Source organism: Colius striatus, chromosome 12 (assembly GCF_028858725.1).
Source record: "Colius striatus isolate bColStr4 chromosome 12, bColStr4.1.hap1, whole genome shotgun sequence".
NCBI classification, from domain to species: Eukaryota; Metazoa; Chordata; class Aves; order Coliiformes; family Coliidae; genus Colius; species Colius striatus.
Genome location: NC_084770.1, coordinates 2,722,038 through 2,745,334, shown reverse-complemented (window position 1 = coordinate 2,745,334; position 23,297 = coordinate 2,722,038). Strand labels below are relative to the sequence as shown.

The window sequence follows — 23,297 nt, the reverse complement described above, 5'->3', positions numbered from 1 at the left end:
GTTTCCTAAAACAGGTTGTTAATTCTTTTCTAATACTTGAAATCTTCTATGCTTAGAATAGATATATCTCAGTATCAGAGGAAACAGTTGTAGTTAAGCAGCACCTGGCAGCTAAGCCCTACACAGCTGCTTGCTCACCCACACCCACAGGATGAGGGAGAGAACGGGAAGGGTAAGAATAGAAGACTTGTGCATTGAGAGTTTAACAGGTAAAGCAAAAGCAGTGCACACAAGTAAAGCAAAACAAGGAGTCCATTCACCGCTTCCCATGGGCAGCCAGGTGTTCAGCCATCTTCAGGAAAGCTGGGCTCCATCACGTGTAGTGGTTACTTGGAAAGACAAACATCATTGCTCTGAGCATTCCTGCCTCTGTCTTCTTTCTTCTTCCCCAGCTTTACCGGCTAAGCATGATGCCATATCATCTGGGATATCCCTTTGGTTGGTTGGGGTCATCTGCCCTGGCTGTGTCCCCTCCCATCTTCTTGTGCAGCCCCAACCTACTCACTGTCATGACAGGGTGTGAAGCAGAAAAGGTCTTGATGCTGTGCAAGCAGAGTCAGCAATAATCAAAACATTTTCAATGCTGTTTTAGGCATAAATTCAAAACAGGGTGCTGTACCAGCTACTAGGAAGAAAATTAACTCTATCCCAACCAAAACCAGGATAGGATAGTCAGTCTTTTGTGCGTTTCATCTGATAGCTAGTAGAAAACTGAAAGATTAAACTGCCTCTAATTCTACTCAAACTGATGTCTGGTTTGAACTACTTGTATTTAGTTTCAGGTAAAAATCCTTTTGGCATACATTTTTCTTACCTTTCAGTTAAATCTAGGAAGGCTTACCATGAGAATTTTAAGTGGTTTACAAGGACTGTTTTTTCTTAATGTTTTTCTGGATGCCTTAAGTGGATCAAGCCAATATGGTTCCCAGTTAAAGTGGTACACACTACTAATGTGAGTGTCCTCTTCAAACCTAGATTTTATTTAATCTTTTTTACTTTTTTGATCTATGAATATGCCATGATGGAGGTCACCAAACTAGATAAACGTTATGTCATTTTATTGTCTAGCAAGACCTTGTGACTAATTTCTTGTAGATCTTGATTAGTGAAGGTAGAAACTTAACTCCATCAAGGAAATAACAATTACAAGATGAAGTAGTGTGATGGAATTGGAAGAGCTGTCTTTAAAACAAGATACAACTCGTGCTAAAAGACATTCCATGTTTTCAGTGTTCAAGCTAAAAATTGCAAAATTTGCAATTACCTCCAGGTACAGGAATTTGTAGCATTTCCCCTGGTCAGAGATAGCTTGAAAATTAAATCCTGTTTTATCAATTTATGATAAAGGCACAGGCAAAACATTTAAAGAACAACTATACACAGATTTGTATCATAATCTGAGGCTTATAGAACTTGTCGGCTTTGCAACATTATTCAGAATGGAATGTTGTGAATAGACTTTTCCTTTAGTCTGGCCAACACAAATGTACTTTTAACAGTTGGTAAACGTGCAGCATTTTAAATTAAGGCATGTTAACATGGGCTGTCTTCCAAAATGGTTAGCTTGGGATTTGAACACTGTTTCAAATTTTTGTTCCAGACATTCTTTCTGCATATTCAAATGAAGCACTTGAAGTGATGTAACCTTTTGCCACACAAACGTTGATCTTCAGCACTTCTGATTTTATTGTACTACTTCTTTGTGTCACATGACAGTGGCATGTACCAACAAACTTAGTTTCCTACATTTATTGGAAGAGCTTCCAGATTCTCTTTTTCCTGCCAAAATTCCCAATGTTTTTTCTTCTTTAGTAGTTTTTTTTTTTTTACTAGGATGAATAATAATATTGATAGACTTCACTAGTAGAGATTTTTCTGGATGTAAAGAAACTTTTTTTTGAGTGAGTGAGCACTGGAACAGATTGCCCAGAGAGGCTGAGGAATCCTCATCCACCTTGCAGCCTGCTCTAGAACAGGGTATTGACCAAGGTTACCAGCAGAGGTTCCTTTTGACCTCAACTGTTCTGTGATTCTGCAAATTGAATTTTTGTAGCTGCCTGAAACTCTTTAATGCTTATACTAAACCTACAGCAGCATAGATGAGTTTAGATCAATTGTTAAGATGGTATTCTGACCAAACGTCTTAAGCATTTGGAGTTCCTGTTGACTGCATCAGGCCCTTTGCTCTATTATCTACTGGAGAGATTGGCTCTTTGCTCTTAGTGTCTGTGTCAGCCCATTTAGACAGTGTATGTACCATGCATGTCCATTGTGTGATACCATATGGCTAGTAAATCAGAAGGGTTGTTTTGTCTAGTGGAGAAGGTGCCATTGTTTTAAAAGTCTTAAGATCTTATTTTAGACCCTAAGTGTTTAAAATGCAAAATTGTATCTGATTCCTCTGCTGGATGACAGTTCCATGTTTAACCAACATTTATCTGCATAGGCATGGCATAACTCAGCATCTCTCTGGTATCTGTTTGAAGAGGACACTGTTGGGGGGCCCAGGTATTTCTTTTATATTTTATAGTTATAGAGGTGTCCGGACTCTGTAATGGTCAAAGATTTCCAGTAGAAGAGGATGAGACAAGAATTAAATGCATGTGGGAGACTCTGGACCTAGGCACTTCATGCTTTTGATGCTAGCTGGGAGGGAACTTGATAAGCACTTTTATCAACTTTTCGTAGAAAAAAAAGGTAAGAGACGTGTATAATTGTTACAATTCATGTTAATAGAAAGACACTTCCCCTCCCAACCCCGTAGAGTTTATGCAGAAAATATTGTTCTATGTGTGATTTATCTTAGAACTGTGTTTTCAGTCATATATATATACTCATTCAGAACTATTTTTCTTATATATAAACTGGGAGCTACCTTATTTGAGCCTACAATATTTTTTCCCAAAACCATACATACTCTTATATTAAAATATTAATTTCTTCACTGAGGAAACAGTCTGGTTGGAGGTATATTTATTGTGGATGCAAGGACCCTGACCTGGTGCTTATGCTGACCTCTTCCTGTACAGGAACTTTTATAAAATTCAGGGTGGCACCTGGATGGCCACAGACTGATCAGTTCCTATGTTGTAAAATGGCAGCTGTAAGCAGTGGCTGATTAGGATCACCTTTATAAAGATATTATTAACTTTTATTTAAATAAGTGTGATGTTCAGGATTCTCTTGAATGGAAAGATGAATCTGTATCAACAAACATGGAATGAATGCTGTGAAATTCAGGTTTTATGGAAGCACATGTGATAGTCTACCTGTTGTTGATCATTTTATTGCCATAAGTAGGAAATTTACTTACATCCCACCCCCTGGTAAGAAAAGCAAAAAGTATCTATGATGACTTGCAGTGAGGTGAGGGATCCATTTTTTATTCAAAAAGCTTGCAGAAAATTGTTAAGCATCTGTTTTTTTTCTTGTAGTGAGGTCTGAAAATATTGCCATCTGTTTCTTTATTTCATTTCTTTCCCATTCCTAGGAAGTGTCCTAGTGAAGGTGTTCTGTTAATTGTTCTGTTTCTTGCCCCAAAAGAGAAGTGAAACTCTCAATGTTGTTGCTGTTGAAGTTGTTCAGTTAAAACAAGTCACTTCTTGGATTATTGTCTGTTTTTCAACACTCCTTTCTAACGTTTTGCTACTACCAAGCATTTAATTATGGTCTAATTGCACAAGGAGAATGAATTCATTGTAGATGTTAATTTACAATTTAGAGAAAATTATATGATAGGATTAAACCCCTGATAGTTATTTGTCACACAAATGAGACAGCTTTCACCATTTTGCAAAGCAAAATCATCCAGAAGACATGTGGAAAGTCTGTTGATAACATCTTCAGTAACATTGACTCCTGACCATTCAGAGTGTCTCCTGTTAGTGCTAGTACAGTTAGGAGTCCACAAATATTCACATCTGAAGTATAGTCATAAACTGCAGTATGCCTTTTGACTCATTTGTGAATATTGGTAAGCTCATATAAGTTGCAAATTTAGACTACAATTTTCAGGTGTTCTTTTGAATTTGGTAATTTTGACTCTGGATTTTTAGTTTTTCATTCTTTAAACACCAGTACTAGATGTGGTATTTTTCATGTGATAAGTAGTGTGGCAAAATCTGTTCTCCCAGTGTAACCAGATCTCTGCTGAAACAAGATTTTTGAATTTAAAAAGTTTCTGTGAAACTTAGTTTAGAAACTTTAGCCATAATTTCAAAAGAAATTGGCCTCGTCAGTGTTCTACACTACTTCTCAAGAGAGTTTTTCAAGATCATAAACATTTCTTTAGACCTTTGTCCATATGTATTTTGGTGTGCTCTTCTAGGGACACTAAAGTTCAGGCTGTTTCCATTGTCTTACAGCAGGATAAGGGGGCTACTGTAGCTAATGAATAACCAGAAGACGTTTTCTGCACATCTAACCTGGCATATGAATGAATACATTTGTCCTTAGTGCTCTGTGGGGTTGTGTTTTTGCAAACACTGCATCAGCATCTTAGACTGTACCAGAGTGACTGTGGGAGGTTTGCTGTCTGTAGAAGAGTAGAAAGATTTTTGTGAGACAGTTGCCTTAAAATCAAGCTCAACTGGTACCAGTTTAAGAATAAAAAGACTTTATTTACAGAGTCAAAGTAGGCAACCTCCCTTAAATGTTTAGAAAGATGGGGCAGAAAAGAGAACAAAACGGCTTAATGTACTTCTTTCAAGATCAAACCTAAAAGAGCTTATCCTCTGTTTCCATGTGACTGTTTGCACTTGCTTACTGAACTTGGTATGAGATGCAGTTACGTTCTTCAAACTCCAGTACCAGGAAAGAACCTCATGAAAACCATACAATCTCGTACCTTTTCAATCTTGTTTGGTTATTGATTGAAAAATTTATTCAAGCATTTAAGTGGGATGAATGCATGCAATTCATTATAGTACTTTGACTGTGATTAGTTTCAACATTTAATTAATCTCTCTGGGCTGACTGACCCTCTGTGGTCCTGAAGTGTTTGCATGGTGCTTGTGTATGCATGTAGATGTTCCACTTAAGGTCTTCCTCTGTTTGAGAGTAAAGTCTAGCCAGGTGCATGAGTTCTTATTAAAAAATTACAGGCATAGAGCGTGGTGTAGGGTAAATGACAGTATCTTCTCTTTTTTTACAGTTATTCTATTCTCTTAGAAATGTCTTCAAACTTATGTCATATATTAACATTGTTACTTTGGGGGATCTTGGCTTTTTCATTTATTGTACAGGCTGTTGTTTTAGAAATTCTCCCCTCCTTGTTTTCCCAGAAGCTTTGGGAAGTTTATCATAATGCTTTTCTGGTTCCTTATTTATTCTTTCCATATTTCTTTCTCTGATATGTGCCTCTGACACTGAGACTTTTGACATTTGGAAACAGAAGAAACGGTGCAAGACAAACTTTTGGTGATCTTAATCTTCTAGTCTTGCCTGAGAACACCATCCCCCCTCAAGGAGTTGAGATAATTTTTCTTGAAAGATACCTTTAAGAAGGTCAAACTTGTATTTTCTCCATTTCTGGGATACTAATTTTTGTTTCTGATGCCATTGTCCTTGGGCTCTAAATGTAGTTACTGTAATGTAGTTATGCATGATCTGTATACTTCCCATGAGCAAAGCTGCAGATGCTCCAGGATGTTGCTAGTTAGAGACAGAAGTAATGCAAGTTAAGCATTTCCTTGATATCTGTGAGATATCAAGGGGAAGAAAATTTACATGATGTCTCTCCTATAGGCCAGTACCTGTTTCTTTTCTGTTGGAGGTTCTGCCATTTTAAACATTGAGTTCAAATAAAAAAATAATAAACCCCTGAAATCTTGACTGTCAGTGAATTGCTCATCTCTTCTCCAAGGAGATATGGGAAATTCCTCTAAAGTGATTGGGCAGTTGATGTAATCTTGGGGGATGGGTTGATTCTTTCTCACCTAAGGAAGCACTATTGAAGTTTTTTCTAAATACATATCAGAAGCTAGCCAAGGTGTCCGGGAAAGAAGATGGGAGATGAGACAATAGATGATAATTGGAAGTGAAAAAAATTACCCATCAGTGGTTAAACAGCTTGTTATTTCAAACTGTAAGACTCTACACACTACCTGTGACACAATTTCATTAACTCTTAAGCTTCCTATGATTATAGGAAAGACTTTGAAGAAATAATTTTCAAAGGGAAAGGGTGTTACTCAAAAAAATTGTGAACAACCTGTGTGGCTGGCCAGTGTACTATATACAGGGACAGAACTTTGTTAAAATGTCTAAGTAAGGCAAGTGAAAATGTGAGCACTGTCTACCAGAGAGAGATTAAATCAGAGACAAACTGTCTGATCTAGTTAATTATTGGCCAAAAGAGTGTGTGCCACTGTGAAATAATACTAGTTTCTTCTAAGAGTAAATATTCTTTTATTGCATGTTCCAGTTATGTATTTTTTAAGACTGAAGTAGCTTACTTAGTCCAGAAGAAGCTGTTAGAGCTACTGAAGTGTAATTTACCACCATATACTACTGTTCAATACAACAGCATAACAGGATGTCTGTTGAGTCTGGATTAGAGTACCTGAAATGAATACATGCAGAAGCGAAGTGTCAGTATATCTTACTCTACTTACAACATATGTATATTATTACCTATAATGACGTACTAGTGAATGATCTGTAAAGAAAAAAAATCATTTACTTAGATTTGTATACCATTACTGATAGCTTAAGTTAGTGTACTTAAACTACACTCCCCCTTTTAAATGAAAATAGATGTCTCCTCGTTTGGCCAAAGAAAGACAATGAAAGACAATAAGTATTTATTTCTGAAAAACTCAAAATAAATGTAAAATGTTTGGAAAACCAGCAATTAGAAGGGTAAGGAAATAGTTTCAATGTGGGATTTTTTGGGGGGGAGGTAGGGAAATTGAATCATAGTGAGTCTTAAATGAACATTAAGTTAGTGTTTTTTGTTATAGACTTTCTAAAAATAGATACATTTGTGTTTAAAAGGCAGCTGCTGCAGTTAATATTGGCAAAACTTAGTTGCAATTTTTTATATTGACTTTATCATTCCAGTCAGAGGTTTATTAGTCAACAATTGTAATCTGAAATACTTCGAAGGAACAAACAGGATTCTGTTGTTTTTAAAAACAACCTTTTTTTTTCCTGATGAAGAATTATATTGTTCAGAGAATCTTAGTTCGTGTTTTTGCAGTGTTGTTGTCTCTGTTGGTTGCTGAAATAGAGGAGGAAATGAATCAGATTATTTAATGAATAAAGTTGAAGTGCTCTGTAGTACTTCTCTTTTGACTAGTGAGTGTCTTAATTCACTTCTGATCTTAAGCCTAGTGCATTAGAACTTGCTTTAAAACCAGGGATTTTTCATTTTAAACTTACTTTTCTAAACATTGCAGAATTTGTTAATTTTTCTTTTCATCCCTGAAGTAGTGAGAATTAGTAGATAAAATATTCTCAAAGCTTATTTGACTTTAGGGGTTTTTTTGTTGATAAAATAGGTGGGTTTGTGTACTTCGTTTCCCTGTTCCTACTGTACATTCAGTCTGTCTACCTATATGACTCCTGAATAAAGAAGGAAACGAAGAGTGTTCTGCAAAATGGCAGAACTGAGCTTAAAAGCAAGACTAGGTATGTAAATTAGAAACAAACCTGAACAACACCAAACAACCTCCAAGCCAAGTAAGGAATTCTGTAATGCCTAACTGGAATCTCTTTCTTATTAAGATAAATTGAAAGCCAGGAGAATGGTTTCAATGAAAATAAGAACAGCTATTTGCCAAATCCAGGCAGTAAAACTGTCAAGGATGAAGTAGGAGAATAGCAATCAAGCAAATATTTAAACTTTAAAGGAGATTTTAATTTCATTTCCTCTTTTGTGGGAGTGTTTACTAAATAAAATAAAAATAAATACCTTTCCCATGATATTGCAAACCTGACAATGTTTTAACTTGTCACTGTTCAAATGCTGAATGTATTCAAATGTTCAAATGCATCACTTTCAATTTCATAAGCCAGTGAGAATTCCAGTTTGTCACCAAAGGCAAACAAGTAAATGATTTTTTTTTTCTTCCTTCCCTTCCTCCTCAGATTTGTGGGTCTGTACTTCCAAACAGAGTTTGGAGAGTGGAAATTCTGAATATGGCTTGATTTGCTCTTGAGCGTGTCAGTGTTTCTAATGAATGTCCCATGGACTCTGTCAAAGTTCGGGGGGTTCTACTCTAGCACTGAGGAGCAGAACCCTGAGCAGCAACCTAGCATCAGTGAAAACAGCTCTTCATCGTTTTCGCTAAAAGAGCAAGTGAAAATGAGTGATTATTCTGGACTTGCAAATAACCATAGTCAGATGATTGCGGAAGATTCAGAAATTCAGACAAAGCCTGAACACTCTCACGAAGTTCTTCAGGAAGATGTTGAAATGAGCAGTGGATCCAGTGGGAATGACTTCAGTGGAAATGACACAAATGAAAACTACTCGAGTGGGCATGATTCTCACAGCCACGAATCTGATGAAAATGGGAAAGAATCAGCAATGCTCATGGAATCTTCAGACTGTCATAAAAGGTAATAGCTAATATTAAATTTCACTTATTTTTGTCACTAATTTTCCATTTAAATCCTACTTTCTGAATAACTAAGAAATAAGGCGTATAGTCATATTGAAGCTGAGTGTTCCAGATAACTTGGACATTAGGATCTTTATTCTAATCATTGTGTCTTTGCCTTATATATTTTCCTGTATGATAACTTCTATAATTGTGTATCAAAAAGTTTATTATCAGTTTATTATGTCTGAGGATGCAACTGTGCTATTTTCATCTTTTCAATAATAGCTTAGTGTACAAAGCAAAGCTACAGTAAGAACCTTCTTGAATGTGTAACAACTACAGCTAGCATTTGTTTCTGAAGCTAGCATCTGTTTCTAGAAGTTTCTGAAGTTGGGATTTTTTTCTAGATAGCCAGTTGTTAATAAGAATATATAGAGCTGAAATGAACTAAAAGCTTTTTGTTAGATTTACTGACTCTTTCTATCTTTCCTTATTCTAGTTCAAGCTCTAATGCATTTAGTCTGATGATTGCAAACTCGGAACACAATCAGTCTAGCAGTGGATGCAGGTAAATTCATGTGCATATATTTTCAGTAATTTGCATGTATGTAATGCTAAGTGTTGAAAACTAAGTACTTCTGTGGTTTGGGTTTTCGTTTTGTTTTGGCTAAACCTGGAGGAGTAGACAAGAAATCCTATCTTTGATTCTCTTCCTGTCCGACATGAGGACTGTGTGCTATTCACCATTTGGTTGTATTAGAGCTTTTTTGTTGCTGTTCCATGCAACTTGTGATGGCCTTTGCTTTGATTTGATCTTACTTTGTTTTGATTTGGTAGCTTAATTACTTTTTTTTTGTGGTTTGCTTTGAATATTACTGCAGCTCTGGTGGTTTTTTAGTAGGTTTTCTTAAAGTTTTCTGCCCTTCAGAATTTAATCTGAAGCCCTTGACTGAGGACAATCTAGTAGTGTTTTAACATCAGAATTCACTCATTGAGTTGGATGTGTTCTGATGTCCAGCAGCCACATCATCTGCCTTTCCTATGTTCCGTTCACCAGGATTCAAGCCTCAAGTCTGTAACGATAAACCAACATCAGCTGCAGGAATCCCTCTGTGTGAATTCTGCTTCAGACCCTGATAGCCTTGAGAAACCCGGGGGCATTGAAGGCACAAATCTGGAAACTTCAGTGTGCCCTGTTGTACTTGTTGAGTCTTTTAAGTCAGCTTCTTCTGATCAGGACACTAAAGCCTGATTCTGAGCAGATCGAGGATATCTAGTTATAACACACTGATGTGAAAACCCTTATTTACATGTATCCCCTGAAAATGTTTCTACCTGACACAGAGGAGTAACCCTTTTCACTGTTTGGTGCCTGATGAACTTATTTTCTTAGTCTGCCTTGCAGGCACACGGAGATCTTGTTCCATGCTGTATTTCCAATTGGAAATGGTGTTCTGGAGTTCACGTTGCTTAGTATGAAAGACAAAGTCAGATGAAACCATTTATTTATCTTCCTTTTCATTTGATTCTGTTTTATTTCCTGCAAGATTCTTAAGGGGTTACTTATGATTTTTCTAATAAATCTTTATTTTAAATTTAATTAATAATGCTCTGCTCAGAAATAACTAGGAACACAGATGGTACAGTGTTTCCCCCATCTGTCAGGCACAGTGCTAGAAGGTTACAGAACAGAATCTGATTGTCTTTTGGGAATGGGAGACTGAGTATCCTCAGTCTAGAGAATGATCTTTCAAGAGAAGATGAACATAGGCTGACAAGCTATAGATTCAGTCCTTGATTTAGACTACTGGGCTTTAGATTCAATGTCAGCACAAACTAGCTACTTAGTTTGCTATCTGTAGGTACCTTTCCGGTTCACTGTCCACATAAAGCAAAATGGAAAGCTCTTATCTTTCTGGAACTTGCTTATTCTGTCCTCTGCAAGTCACGCCTTTACTGTGGTTGGCTGCTGGGCCTGACGCTGCTGACCTTTGGAAAAACATTTTTGAGTTGTGTAACATTTTCCAAGGAGGCCCATCGATACTTGCTCCTGCTGTGGGCTACTTTGGAAAGGTTTCTTTTCTTGCAGTGAGCATGATCGCTCTCATGAGACATACTCAAGAGTACAAAACCAGCAATATGCTCAGTTGTTTCATAATCTCTTCCCTCTCTTCCCTACTACTAGCATAGAGAATTCTTCTATTAACAAGGCCCTATTGCATCAGTCCAAACTGTCAAGCCATGTTGTAGATGTGATTTTAATACACAGCATGAACACGATGTTTTCCAAGGGAGTACTATACTCTTTTGTCTTAGCCCTTGCCTTTATTTCTCAGTACAAAATGACCACTGATTAAGTGAATGCTATGTTTCTTGTAGTACAGTGTGACGTAAGCAAGAACAATATCTATTCTCTAGGACAAGTCAGCTTTGTCACTTACCAGGTGTTTTTGGTGAAAACCACCCAGCACCTGTCAGATGACTGATCTACTAGAAGACCTTTTAAATCTTGCCAGAAAAATGTTCAGAAATCCTCTGGAAGCTGAAGCCACTTTATTGAGCACTTCAGGCAGGGCAGTACAGTTGCCAAGACTATTGTTTCTTGTATTAGGGTAACTAGGTAAGAGACCTTCCTTTTGATGGGAAAGAATTTATTTTCAGGAAGGCCTAAGAATAGGTGTAGAATCCTTTTGATTGCTGTGACCAATAAGCTTTTAAAATCTACTTTCATGAGAATAGACAAAGTGATTTTTTTCTAAAAAAAAATTCATTTTAACTGCTTCCTACCCACCTGTCACCTGTCTTTGTCATCTTCCCCCTCCCTTCCTTTCTTTTCTAGTCATTTTTTATTTGATCAGCACCTCTTAATAATGGGGAGAGATATCAGGAACTGCAAAGGAAGGTGATCATTTTCTGGTATTGACACTGATAACCTCTGTAGTTTGAACCTCTGCACTGAGACTGCACTTCTGAACATGCACCTGAGAACTGTGAATACAATTTCTGTCTCCAGCCTCCTCTGATTCTTTTCCCTACATATTTAATCTTTAAATTTAATGTATTGCTGTGCTTAACTGGGATACGTTGTTCCAAGGATTTCTCCATTTGTTTTGTTAACTTGATGCTCTCCCACTGCCATTCCCTTTTCAGGGACCTTTCTTATGAGAACCTGCTCGAACAGGAGGTGAAGACTTGAATGGACCTCCTGCTTCTCTCCTTTGAAGTCCATGAACATTTCTATGAGTTTGAATTTGAAAGGAACTAAGGAAAATCCCACTAAAAAGGGAGGAGGGAGACTGGCAAAAAATAAATACAATGCTCTGATGCTTGGGTATATGCACTGTTGCACATAGATTACATTTTTACAATAAGACTGCAGGTGGTAGTAAATAATTTTAAGTGATTCTAGCTAACTTAAGAATTTTTTAAACTTTTGTTGATACAAAGTACTGGAAAAGTTAATATGGCTAACTGTACAGATTTAGGTATGTGACAAGTGTCAGAGTATGCTCAAGCAGTCCAGTGACGTTTACATTTTTGTCTTTCATCTTACAGTAGTGAGCAGTCTACTAAAGCCAAAACGCAAAAGGAATTGCTGAAAACATTACAAGAGCTGAAAGCTCACCTTCCCTCTGAAAAGAGAGTTAAAGGCAAATCTAGTGTCCTATCAACGTTGAAATATGCCCTTAAAAGCATTAAACAAGTCAAAGGTAATCGAGTATGTTGCTACCTAGACAATGCCTATCTGGATAAAATGAAACATGTATAGGAATTTCAATGTGCTTGTCTGTTTAAAGCGAAGTTTCTGCTGTTTGAAAACCTCTCTAAACAGATGTTTTCTCAGTGTTCTCATTTGTTGGCTCTGTGAGTTCCTTTGGGAGTGAAATCAGTTTTCAGGATACTTGATGTTTTACTTGATACTTTGTGGAGTCAGAAAATTAAATTGACAACAATTTAAAATTTCATACTATTTGAACTGTCAAACAGACCAAAATCTATGTTCATGCATGTGTGGGTATATTAAAATGGGTAAGTTTTTGGGATTACTGATGGAGAATCTACTGAGGAAAACGTAATGTGGAGCAGGACCTAGATCTCCCAACTACCCATTCTGTGCTTATGCCAAAAGAAGATTTTGACTGTTTACTGCATTTACAGTTTCCAGGCTGAAATGTTTATTGATGAGATTTTGGTTTTTAAATTCTGAATTGTTTCATGTTCTCATGTAGCCAATGAGGAGTATTACCAATTGTTGATGATCAATGAATCCCAACCTGCTGGACTCAATGTGTCATCTTACACAGTGGAAGAAGTTGAGACCATAACCTCGGAATACATCATGAAAAATGCAGTGAGTATAGTGACCCGAGTTACAGTGTGTGTTTGAAAATGTTTTGTAGAGCTGCAGCTCTCAGACATGCCTTCTTTTTATGAGGTAAAAGTTTTTGGTTTTTTTCCAGCCAGTTAGGGGGGAAATAAGTAATTTTAACTTCATGGTCCTCAGAATTGTACCTTGTGCTTAGACAATGGTGTGACCATACAGCAACATCTGTGTGATGTGCACTGTGAAGCATTGCTAGTTTTCATTTTAGAACACCTGCTAAAGTTGGAGAGTATCTCCTTCCAAATTTTAGTCAAGGCACCCTGTGAATCGTTTCAGCTTGTCCTTATAAGCAGAGGTTATTCCATGTTTCATCAGTTCTTTGTGGTAGTGTAACTGAAAAGTGATTAAAGTGTTGGATTCACTGTATGTTGTGTCCTCTTAATGTGGTATTTGTCTGGTATTTGCAACTGGGATCTGCCTTCTGTGTGATCCAGTGATGTTGTCATCTTGTCTAAATAAGAACAGCTATGATTATCAACATAATTTTTAGTCTGATTTTTTTTTTTAAATGGTTCTTTGTTTTCTACATTCCCTGAGTTGTAGGGACATGTTATGGAGTCTGCAAATAATAATCACATCTAAACTTTACTAGACTACCTTCAAGGCCAAGTTGGATAGGACTTTGAGCAACCTGGTCTAGTAGAAGGTGTCTGTGCCCATTGCAGGGGGGTTGGAACTAGATGATCTTTGAAATCTCTTCCAGCACAAACCATTCTGTGATTTTATGATTTCTGTTTTTTTTTTTTTACCTGAAGCCTCTGTCTTGAATGTATGAAGTTCTAAAACCAATAAAATAAAGGCATGATGAGGGTTGTTCCCTAGCTTGAAGTAGGTGGGTTTTGTTGTATATATGAATAATAAGCTGCCCACAAGGTAAAATAAATAGGAAATCTAGAGTACATCTGAGAATTGATACGAAGCATCTTAATTTGTGAAACCATGGTTCTGGTAACACCTCTTAAGTTTGTGTGTAGTGTTAGTGCTCCATCCACTAAGGTTGTGACACAGGAAACTTTCCTGTGTCAAGAAGGAAAATCAATGTGAAACAAAACGTGTCGAGTGTGTCTATGGTTGTGTGAGACCTTTGTTTTTTCCCACATCCACTTGTTATTTTACCAAGTGGTTTAGAGCACTTTTTCATTTTGCAGTGAATGGACAAGCTAACATAAACAGCACTTCGTAAAACACTTATTTAATGTGTAAAGTGTACTGGTAACAAGCACAAGGAAAATGTGCAGTTTTATAGCTGGAAGCTCCTTAAATGTTAACTTGTAAATTCATTCTGTATCGTAACACTTTAGGCAATGATATTTAGGGCCTGTAACTGGTAAGATGCTAGTCTATTACTCATATTGTTCCATAGTACAAAGTGTGCTGCCAGTGTCTACTTCATAAGCAGATTAATTTTATTTCATTGCTCCCTAAACAGATACAGTTTAGCACTATTGCCTTAATTTTTATTATGAACTTACTAATGCTTTTATCTTAAGTGTCTTACTAAGAAATCCATATTGAGTTGAAGAATGTTTTAAACTGTTTAAATAAGTTGAGTTTTTTGTTTTTAGGATATGTTTGCTGTAGCTGTTTCTTTGATTACTGGGAAAATTTTGTACATCTCTGATCAAGCTGCTTCTATTCTCCGCTGCAAGAGGGGATATTTTAAAAATGCCAAATTTGTGGAGTTCTTGGCACCTCAGGATGTCAGTGTGTTCTATACTTCTACCACTCCATACAGATTGCCATCATGGAATATTTGCAATAGAGCTGGTGAGTGGTCTCAGCAGAGGATGTTTCTCTGAAATTCTTCATCGTGCAAATGCAAATACTTGAACTGACTTTTAATATCTTTCTATCCTTCTTCATCAATTTTGAGGGTATAACACAGATACATTATTAGAAAATCTCTCAACAATACTTGATTTATAACATGCTTTTTATAAATCAGCAAGGTTTGCCTGTTGGCTAAAAGTCTTCTGAATGTCCTTGTTTATTGGTTCTTGTGCCCCTTTCATCCAAATGATGGATGAAATCAAAGTAGGCATTTGTGATGAATAGTGGATTTACTTTCTACTCTTACTAGCAATCAGATGATTGCAGTTTTTCTTTAAAAAGTGTTTTCTTTGGATAGAAGGGAGATATCCTGCCACTGTCCTTTTAGAGTGGTTCTGATTTGAATACTTGGATTACAATAGAGGATCAGATGTCTGAAGGCACTTACTTTTTCTTTGTGGGGGGATAGTTTTACTAGTGTAACCACAGCTGCTAAGAATTGAGAAATAGCTGTCAACTGTGTATATCAAGTCTATTAAAGAAAGTCAATGTGAACTCTATTTAATCTGAAACCAGTGGGCAATAAATACATACTAAGTAATGAATAGATAAAGCAGGTCATAAGTGACCTTGTGAGGCCTCTGTTCCAACAGGGCTGATGGTGAATTCTGACCACGTGATCCTAATTACAGATATTACTCAGTTACTCTATTTTCCAAAACATTTTTGTAGTTTTCTTATGTTTGTGGATAGCTTCTAATTTCAAAGATGCAGTAGGTGGAACTGTGTACACTATTCCATGTATTGACTGCCATGTAATGTAATATCAAAAGCACTGAGGCCTTTGAAAGACCAGAGTTTGCCTTGAAAATCAGTATGTGTCTACTATGGGGAAGGAGGGAAATGAAGTACAGTGGAAAAGCTGGTAAGAGTCAACAGCTTCAACTGGAGAACTGTTTAGGTGTGTGTTTGGCAAAAGGCTTAGTAGCCAAGCAGCTGTGACTCACACCATCCTTGGAATCTGGGTGGCATTCAGGTTTGGTTGCTGAAGTAGTACATTGTTTAGCAAATATATATAGACACTTCAGGGAACACAAACCTTTAAAATACTTCAGTCTTTTATCATGTATGCAAAAATTATTCTTAAAATATCATCATCTCATAGCAATTTTTAACTTATGATGATATGTGTTTAATTTTTCTAGAGTCTTCCACTCAGGACTGCATGGAAGAGAAATCGTTTTTCTGTCGCATCAGGTAAGGCAACAATGTCATAAAGCTTGGTGCTATATTTTTGCAATCAATAGTTTCAAAATATTTGATTTCTGTAAGAAGCATATGGGTTTGAAGTTTCTTACTTTTCCTTAATGTGAGCATAAGGCAAAATGTACACATGGCCTCTAGTTGCTTAAGTCCTAGAAGCTAAAGAGAAAACTGCGAAGTGATTTAAGGAAGTTGCATCTTACGGTTAATCTGTTTGAATATTGACCTTTACACCATGAAGGAAGCTGATACGGTATCTCCTACTCCTGTGGAAAGTCATCAGTTCATAGTAATGGAACTGTTCTGCTCAGCACCTGCTACAGAGGCTCTTTCATTGTAGAAGATTTGTCTAATCTTAAATTTATCTTGAGCTTTCTGTAAAGAAAGATAATGGGGATAGCTTGTAACTGCAAAAGAGACAAGCCTAGATGACACACTTGTTTTGACTTTGCTTTTCTGCTTTCCTTTCTTGCCCCTACACACTTTAGTTGCTTTTATTTTGGAAATGCTGACAACTTATTCTGTGTTCTTTCTTGTGGAATTCCATTTCCTGTTGCTTATTGCCTCTCTAGTAGCATTTCCAAAGCCAAAAATTGTGGATCCTATTATTTAATTACTTCTGGAGTAAATAAATACTTATCATTAAGGTATGAGTAAACTTCAAAACACATTAGAGACAATGCACTGCTCCAGTACTGCTGCTGTTGTAGACTCTTTTGGTCCAACTAACATTGGTTCCAAAAGCTTTGATAAAGCTATGCTGTTACAAACATATTACAACAGAACTTTTCTTTCTTTTTTTTGTATCTGTATAAATGGTTATTTTTATGAGAATGCTTTGGATTCTTACCAAGTAAACAACTGCTGATATAGGTAAGAATTTGAGTCGTCTTTTTTAAAAAATTGGATTAAATATTGAGTAGAAGAAGGTGCTTATGTTAACTGAGGGGATGCAGCAGTCTTCACAAAATGCAAAATAAAATACTCATCTTCATAAAATACTCATTCTTTTGAATGGTATAACGTCACAGTTTAAGATTATTGGATCAACAAAATAATTACAGGAGATGAGTTTTTCTTTTTTCATCAAATTCCTATTTAAAGCAATTGGAGATCTTTTATTTGAGAGAGGATGAGCATGTTCTTTACTGCAATTGGTGTGCAAAGGATGCTGCCAGAATTAGCTTATCTTCTAACAAAGAAACTCCAACTATTCAGAAAGTTGGAGCTGTTTCAGGAGCTATTACACAGTCCTTGTCATGAGGAAATCACAATAAATAAATAAAAACTTTTTTTATCATATGCTGAATCTGTTGAAATAATTCACTCTTTTTACTTACTAGTGCGGGAAAGGAGCGTGAAAATGAGATTTGCTATCACCCGTTTCGGATGACTCCTTACCTTATCAAAGTGCAAGATCCAGAAATAGCAGAGGACCAGCTTTGCTGTGTATTGCTTGCAGAAAAAGTACATTCTGGTTATGAAGGTAATGCATAAAGATTAATTTGGTCTCCTGAAAGTAAGACTTATTTGGTACAGGAACTTCCATGCAGTGTAGCACAACTGAATTTCGACCTAAGAAAGCCATCCACTGTCAGTGATTTCACATTTTATTAAAGTGAAAGATAATTGGTTCTGTTTTCTGTGTTTTCTGAGGTGCTATGAGCAAGTAAGATGCTTTCCTGTATGCTCTTAGACATATTTTTAAACTGTACTCTGTATTTAGTAGAAACATGTAGCTTGAATTATTTTACACGGGCAAAAAAAACCTGCTTGTTAATCTGCTTTTATTTTTCTCTCAGCACCCAGAATTCCTCCTGACAAAAGAATTTTTACAACTACACACACACCAACCTGTTTATTCCAGGATGTAGATGAAAGGTAACTTAAAGATATTCTTTCTTAGTCTACTGATAAGCAAGCAATGCAGTATCTTTACAGGTGTTTCAGGATTTCATTAAGTTTGCATGGGGTTAAACTATGACACTATGGAAGGGTGTTTAACCCAATACATTTCCTGAGGAAGGTGTATGGAGCACTTTGAGTTTACAAGATGACTTGTTGGCATCTGGTAACTTCTCAAACATTACTGATTGATAATGACCTAATAATTTTTTTTCCAACATATATTTTTGGCATTTAGCTTCCAGGGTAAGTTGCCATCTGACACTAGTGAGTTTTCACTCTATCTCCTTAACTTGAGTGCTTTCACTGATCAATGAAAACTACTTCATCACATAATTTAGTCATTCACATCATCACAAGTGGTCATTATTAATGTGCAGGAGTTCAGTAGTGTTACTTTTAATTGTCTGTTTTAATTAATAAACTTACTTCCTTGCAACTTTGAGTTGAACTCTTAACCTGCTCGAGAGAAAGTTTTCTTGAGTCCTGGTCAGCTATTCTGTTGCTAGTTCAGCTATGGCAATCCTTAGCCTTGGCTCGCAGCCCATAGATTAGGGTACTATTTACCTTCATGAGAGTTTTACAAGATTAAACTTCATTAATGCTCTTTTAAAATTAGGGTAAGTATTTATACTCTAGAGCTAGGCATCATAGAAAAGACAGAACTGCTGTAGCAGGCGTTTTAATTTGGTCTGACCATGCTGTTTTGTGAAGTTGGAAAAAAAAAACCAAACAAGCCAACCACCTCACAACCAAACAAAAACTGACTTGTTCAAGAACTGCTATGGAGTTGGCACTGCTGTGCCACCAAATTAAAACCTAAAATTATTAATTCCCTTTAGAGAGAAAAGAGCAAAGAAAACTTAAAATGGAAGCATTCTAAAGAGAAAACAATCATTTATTCCTCTTGATTTTTACTTCTTCCTTTGCTTTTCTTTCCACAGAGCAGTACCTCTCTTGGGATACCTACCTCAGGACTTAATAGGGACGCCAGTCTTGGTGCATCTTCATCCAAATGACAGACCCTTAATGCTAGCAATTCACAAAAAGAGTATGTATTCTCTTACTGTGGTAGAAACAGAATTGTTTTTTCCTAAAACTAATGACTACAAAAACCTCAGCAAGCAGGAGGTAAAACTGAATCATGACTGAATTTTTCTGCGAGTAAATACTGAATCCTTTACAACCTGTTTCTTAGTGCAAACAGGTGAAAGTGAAAAATCACTCATTTTTGTGCTTGATGTGAAGCATGTATATCTGCTGTAAACAAATTGACTGTAAATGAGTATTTCATACCTAAAGAAAATTTTCTTGAGTGCAATGATGGAAGTTGTCATACTTTCAATGATAGTCTTTTTCGTTTCTTAGAGAGGAAAATAAGAGCCATTCTGGCAGTGTTAATTTGTTAAACTTAGAAAACATAAAGCTGTTTCTTCAGTCATCTTTAGCTCACATTCTGAGGCGACATAATTAGTAAATTACAAAAGCACTCTTATTCTAGTAGCCCAGCATTTCTAAACGTATAGATGTAACTGGTATTTGTTCCTTCAAATGTCTTCATCTTCCTTCGCAATTCATTGGAAAATCCCAAATAGTTAAGTAGAATTGTGCATATTTTAATCTGAAGTTTCTTTGGCATGTTCATTACAGTACTTCAGTACGGAGGACAGCCTTTTGACTATTCACCGATCAGGTTTTGCACGAGAAATGGAGATTATATAACCATGGACACTAGCTGGTCCAGTTTCATCAACCCTTGGAGTCGAAAAGTATCATTTATTATTGGAAGACACAAAGTTAGGACGTAAGTCAATGAACTGTAGCGACATAAAAGCAAATAAATAAAACCTCTTAATGTGTCCTCCACTTGTGTTTACATGATGATCCTTGATAAAGAAATAAGGGATTTTTTTTGAGGGATGTGGGAGGTGTGGAATCCCACTTACAAATTGTCTTAACTCTGGGGTTTGTGATGTAGCTATTGCTTTAAAAAGAAATTTCAAATCCTTCAAATTCAGATTCTAAGGCTGTAGATATAATAGTATAAGTATCAGATTCTGTTTACTATATATAGATGTTAAATTGAAGTTGTGGTCTCTCTGTGATAGAAGTACTTGCATTTGTGATGAGCTGGGATATGTTTGGTTTATGCAGGGGTCCTTTAAATGAAGATGTCTTTGCTGCTCCCAACTATACAGAGGATAGAATCCTTCATCCCAGTGTTCAGGAAATCACTGAGCAAATATATCGGCTATTGTTGCAGGTATAGCATGTGTTTTAGTGTCCCCTTTTTCATTTCTGTGGGTGTGACATTTCCTTCAGCTATCTGCTACTGTACTGGAATTTCTAGCTACGATCCTGGAAATCACTTACCCTTAAGATTATCAGATAAGATTTACTTCAGTATGCTAAAGTTACAAGTGGGATGTTAAGGATTTCCTGCATCTATGATAGGAGTCCCAACAAAAAAAGCCCCAAGACAAATCAATTTTTTTCCCCATGGAATTACTGGTAACGATTCAGTTTTGGTTAAAGCAGGTGCTGAGGTGTGTATGTGTGTGTGCATATATATATGTATATATATATAAAATTCTGTTGTTTTTGACAGCCTGTACACAACAGTGGATCCAGTGGCTATGGAAGTCTAGGTAGCAATGGTTCACATGAGCACTTAATGAGTGTGGCATCCTCCAGTGACAGCACAGGAAATAATAATGATGACACTCATAAGGATAAACCGGTAGGTTTGGGTTTTCTTATTCTAGTGTGTGGTACAAAACATACTAGTAAAAGTGGGTTTTTTTACTTTTAGCTTAAGTCTTTCAAATTAGGGGGGGAATAAAGTATAAAAAAAAGTAATGTCTTTTATTTAACACGGGAAAAATCTGTCTGGGAGAATAAACGGTTTTGGTGTAGATGAAGTCTCAGGTTAGTGAAGCACAGTTACAGGTTAGAGGGGTGAATGAAGAATTTAAACCTGAACAGTGTGTTAACTTAGCCTAATGTCCATATGCTGTGTTTCTGGGAAAACCAGATGGATATTTGAAAGCAATTCCTTCTGGGAGGGGAAAGTCTGTAATTAGTGTTTGCATAAATGCAACTAAGATAAAATGTAGCAATACCCATGTAACCAGGTCATAGCTTGACCTTGATCACTTTTTCTGTTGCAAACATAAACAATATAATATGGAATGAAATAAAAAACCAAGAAGTTTAAAACCTAGCTTTACTGTAGGTTGTGCTATTGCTACATCTAGTTGATAGTGAGGTGTAACTTTCAAAGTTCTGCTAGTCTGAACAAAACAGTAGTGTTAAATTTGTAGCTAGACTTAACAGAATTATTCCATAAGCAAAGTAAATGAGACAGACAATAATGTACTGAATGTGGATGCAGTCAAAGGAACTTCATCTTTTAACATCTCGAGTAATTTTGGCCTTGCTGGCCTTTCTTCCCAAAGTTGGTTGTAGCTCACTGAGTTGTGTTTAATTCTGAAAGCCAAATTTTTACTTTGCTTATGTTGCTTCCACTCTAGTTCTCCCAAATCTGATTTTGCTCTGTTATCAGGCAACTGCTGCTCTTGCCAAAATGGTTATTTTACTGGTTTCAGTCCTTAAACACCAGTGGCTTAAGGAGATGAAGTTTCTGGTTTTGAGGGGTTTTTTCTGTTTAACAGAGAACTTTTACACTTCAGAGCTATGCAGAAAAGTAATGTTTAAGGAAATCTTGGTTTTGAGGGAATTACCTTTTCTTTGTTTATGAGGGTTTTTATAGTATAGTTCTGTAACATCCTGTCAGTGCTTTGCTAAACTTCTAGCACAAAAAGGTTTCAGCCTTAACAACAGTATTTTGCATACTAGGTGATACTGGTTGTTTTTTCTCTGAATTCTGTTTTAATGTGTCTTCATATTTTATTATCCAAGTTGTTCAGCCATATTAAACAAAAGGGAATGGTTGTGTACAAAAAACATACTTCAAAATTCTTCTTTCCAGTTCCCAAGATTCTGATGCTGCACAATAAAATTACATACCTCACAATTTCTCCTGTGATCACACTAATTGTAAGATAGAGATTAACTGAGATCAGGTGTGGTTTACTGAGGAATTGCTATATGTGATGTTTTATGTCAGAATTTTGCAATAGCCCTTTTCTAATGTTTTCAGGAGATTCGTCAAGATGCCTGTAGGGCCAAAACCAAGGGACAGCATATTTTCAGTGCCAGTAAAGCAAAACTGGAATATAAAAGAGAGCCTTTTGCAGGTAAGACATTAGCAAGCTAAGAATGAGTCTGTTGTGGTAGTGCCTTGTATTATTTGACAGCAGGGATTTTTTTCTCATTCAGTTCTAATCAATGCATAATCCAGCATTTTTATTAATTACAATTATGTTGCCCTATGTCTCTCCACTATATTCAGGAAAATACTGTGTTCAGCTGTACGTGAACTGATAGTGGTATAACACAGTGAAGGCCTGTCCAAAAGCTGTTGTTTTGGAGTACCTTAGTTGTAAATCATGTTTTCATACACGTCAAACAACTTTGCTGTTAGATGAAGGAAAATGTTAACAGTTGTTGTCTTTCCTGTTGTGTTATAACCTCAGAACTTTTTACATTGGTAAACTAAAATCTTACTAAGGAGATTTGGAGCAATAGGTTATTCTTCTAATAATTTGTTACAACTTATGGGCAATACATTTGTCCTAATATTGAGTGTATTTCAACTCTAATGATATCTATTCTCTTACAGCCATAATATCTATTCCCTTTGGAACCATATGCGTCAACCTAACTAAACTTCACACCTCCAAGAGTGCATAAGGACAGGAATATTTACACAATGTTCATCTATTTGTGTACAAACCTCTTACTTGCTTTACAGCAGTTAACTTGTGACCTGTTGAATATGTATAAATGAGAGCTTTTTCTGTTGCTTTTAGAGGAATTTGCAAGGATTGAATACCATAATTGTAGAATAACAGTATCTGTTTTCACAGAAAAACAAAATGGTCCTGGTGGTCAGGTGAAAGATGCAGCAGGAAAGGATACTGCAGTAACAGCTGCTCCTAAAAATGTGACTACTGAAGAACTGGCTTGGAAAGAGCAACCTGTATATTCTTACCAGCAGATTAGCTGTTTGGACAGTGTCATCAGGTAAGCAACCAATGTGTAAATTACTTTTGACCTGTATCTAAACTGAAGACTTGCATACCTAATATGGTTAAATCATTGCATTTTAGGTACTTGGAAAGTTGCAATGTGCCTGGTACGGCAAAAAGAAAATGTGAACCTTCATCAAGTGTTGCATCACTGAATTCTGGAGTTCATGAACAAAAACCAGCTGATAATGCTGTACAGCCCTTGGGAGGTATCTCTGTCAGATTTCTTATTGATTTTTGCTATCAACCAGTTGCATGTTATTTCTTTGCAAG

General features: G+C 36.4%; 1 protein-coding gene across 8 annotated transcripts in view; it reads left to right on the top strand.

Annotated features, from left to right (window-relative positions):
• The window catches only part of PER2 (period circadian regulator 2), a 43,280-nt gene that overhangs the window by 9,079 nt on the left and 10,904 nt on the right, over positions 1-23,297 (top strand). For 2 of the 8 annotated variants that reach the window (XM_062005416.1, XM_062005412.1), the window contains exons 4-19: positions 2,447-2,697; positions 8,092-8,565; positions 9,049-9,117; positions 12,105-12,259; positions 12,779-12,900; positions 14,499-14,700; positions 15,909-15,960; positions 17,310-17,452; positions 17,769-17,847; positions 18,816-18,922; positions 19,522-19,675; positions 20,026-20,134; positions 20,480-20,611; positions 22,034-22,130; positions 22,863-23,019; positions 23,106-23,233. In XM_062005416.1, the coding sequence (XP_061861400.1) occupies positions 8,180-8,565; positions 9,049-9,117; positions 12,105-12,259; positions 12,779-12,900; positions 14,499-14,700; positions 15,909-15,960; positions 17,310-17,452; positions 17,769-17,847; positions 18,816-18,922; positions 19,522-19,675; positions 20,026-20,134; positions 20,480-20,611; positions 22,034-22,130; positions 22,863-23,019; positions 23,106-23,233 (2,092 nt within the window). In that variant the 5' untranslated portion in view covers positions 2,447-2,697; positions 8,092-8,179. Of the gene's footprint in view, positions 1-8; positions 2,698-8,091; positions 8,566-9,046; positions 9,118-11,699; positions 11,881-12,104; positions 12,260-12,778; positions 12,901-14,498; positions 14,701-15,908; positions 15,961-17,309; positions 17,453-17,768; positions 17,848-18,815; positions 18,923-19,521; positions 19,676-20,025; positions 20,135-20,479; positions 20,612-22,033; positions 22,131-22,862; positions 23,020-23,105; positions 23,234-23,297 lie in introns of those variants that run through there. The other 6 variants (XM_062005419.1, XM_062005417.1, XM_062005413.1 and 3 more) reach the window with 5 other exon arrangements.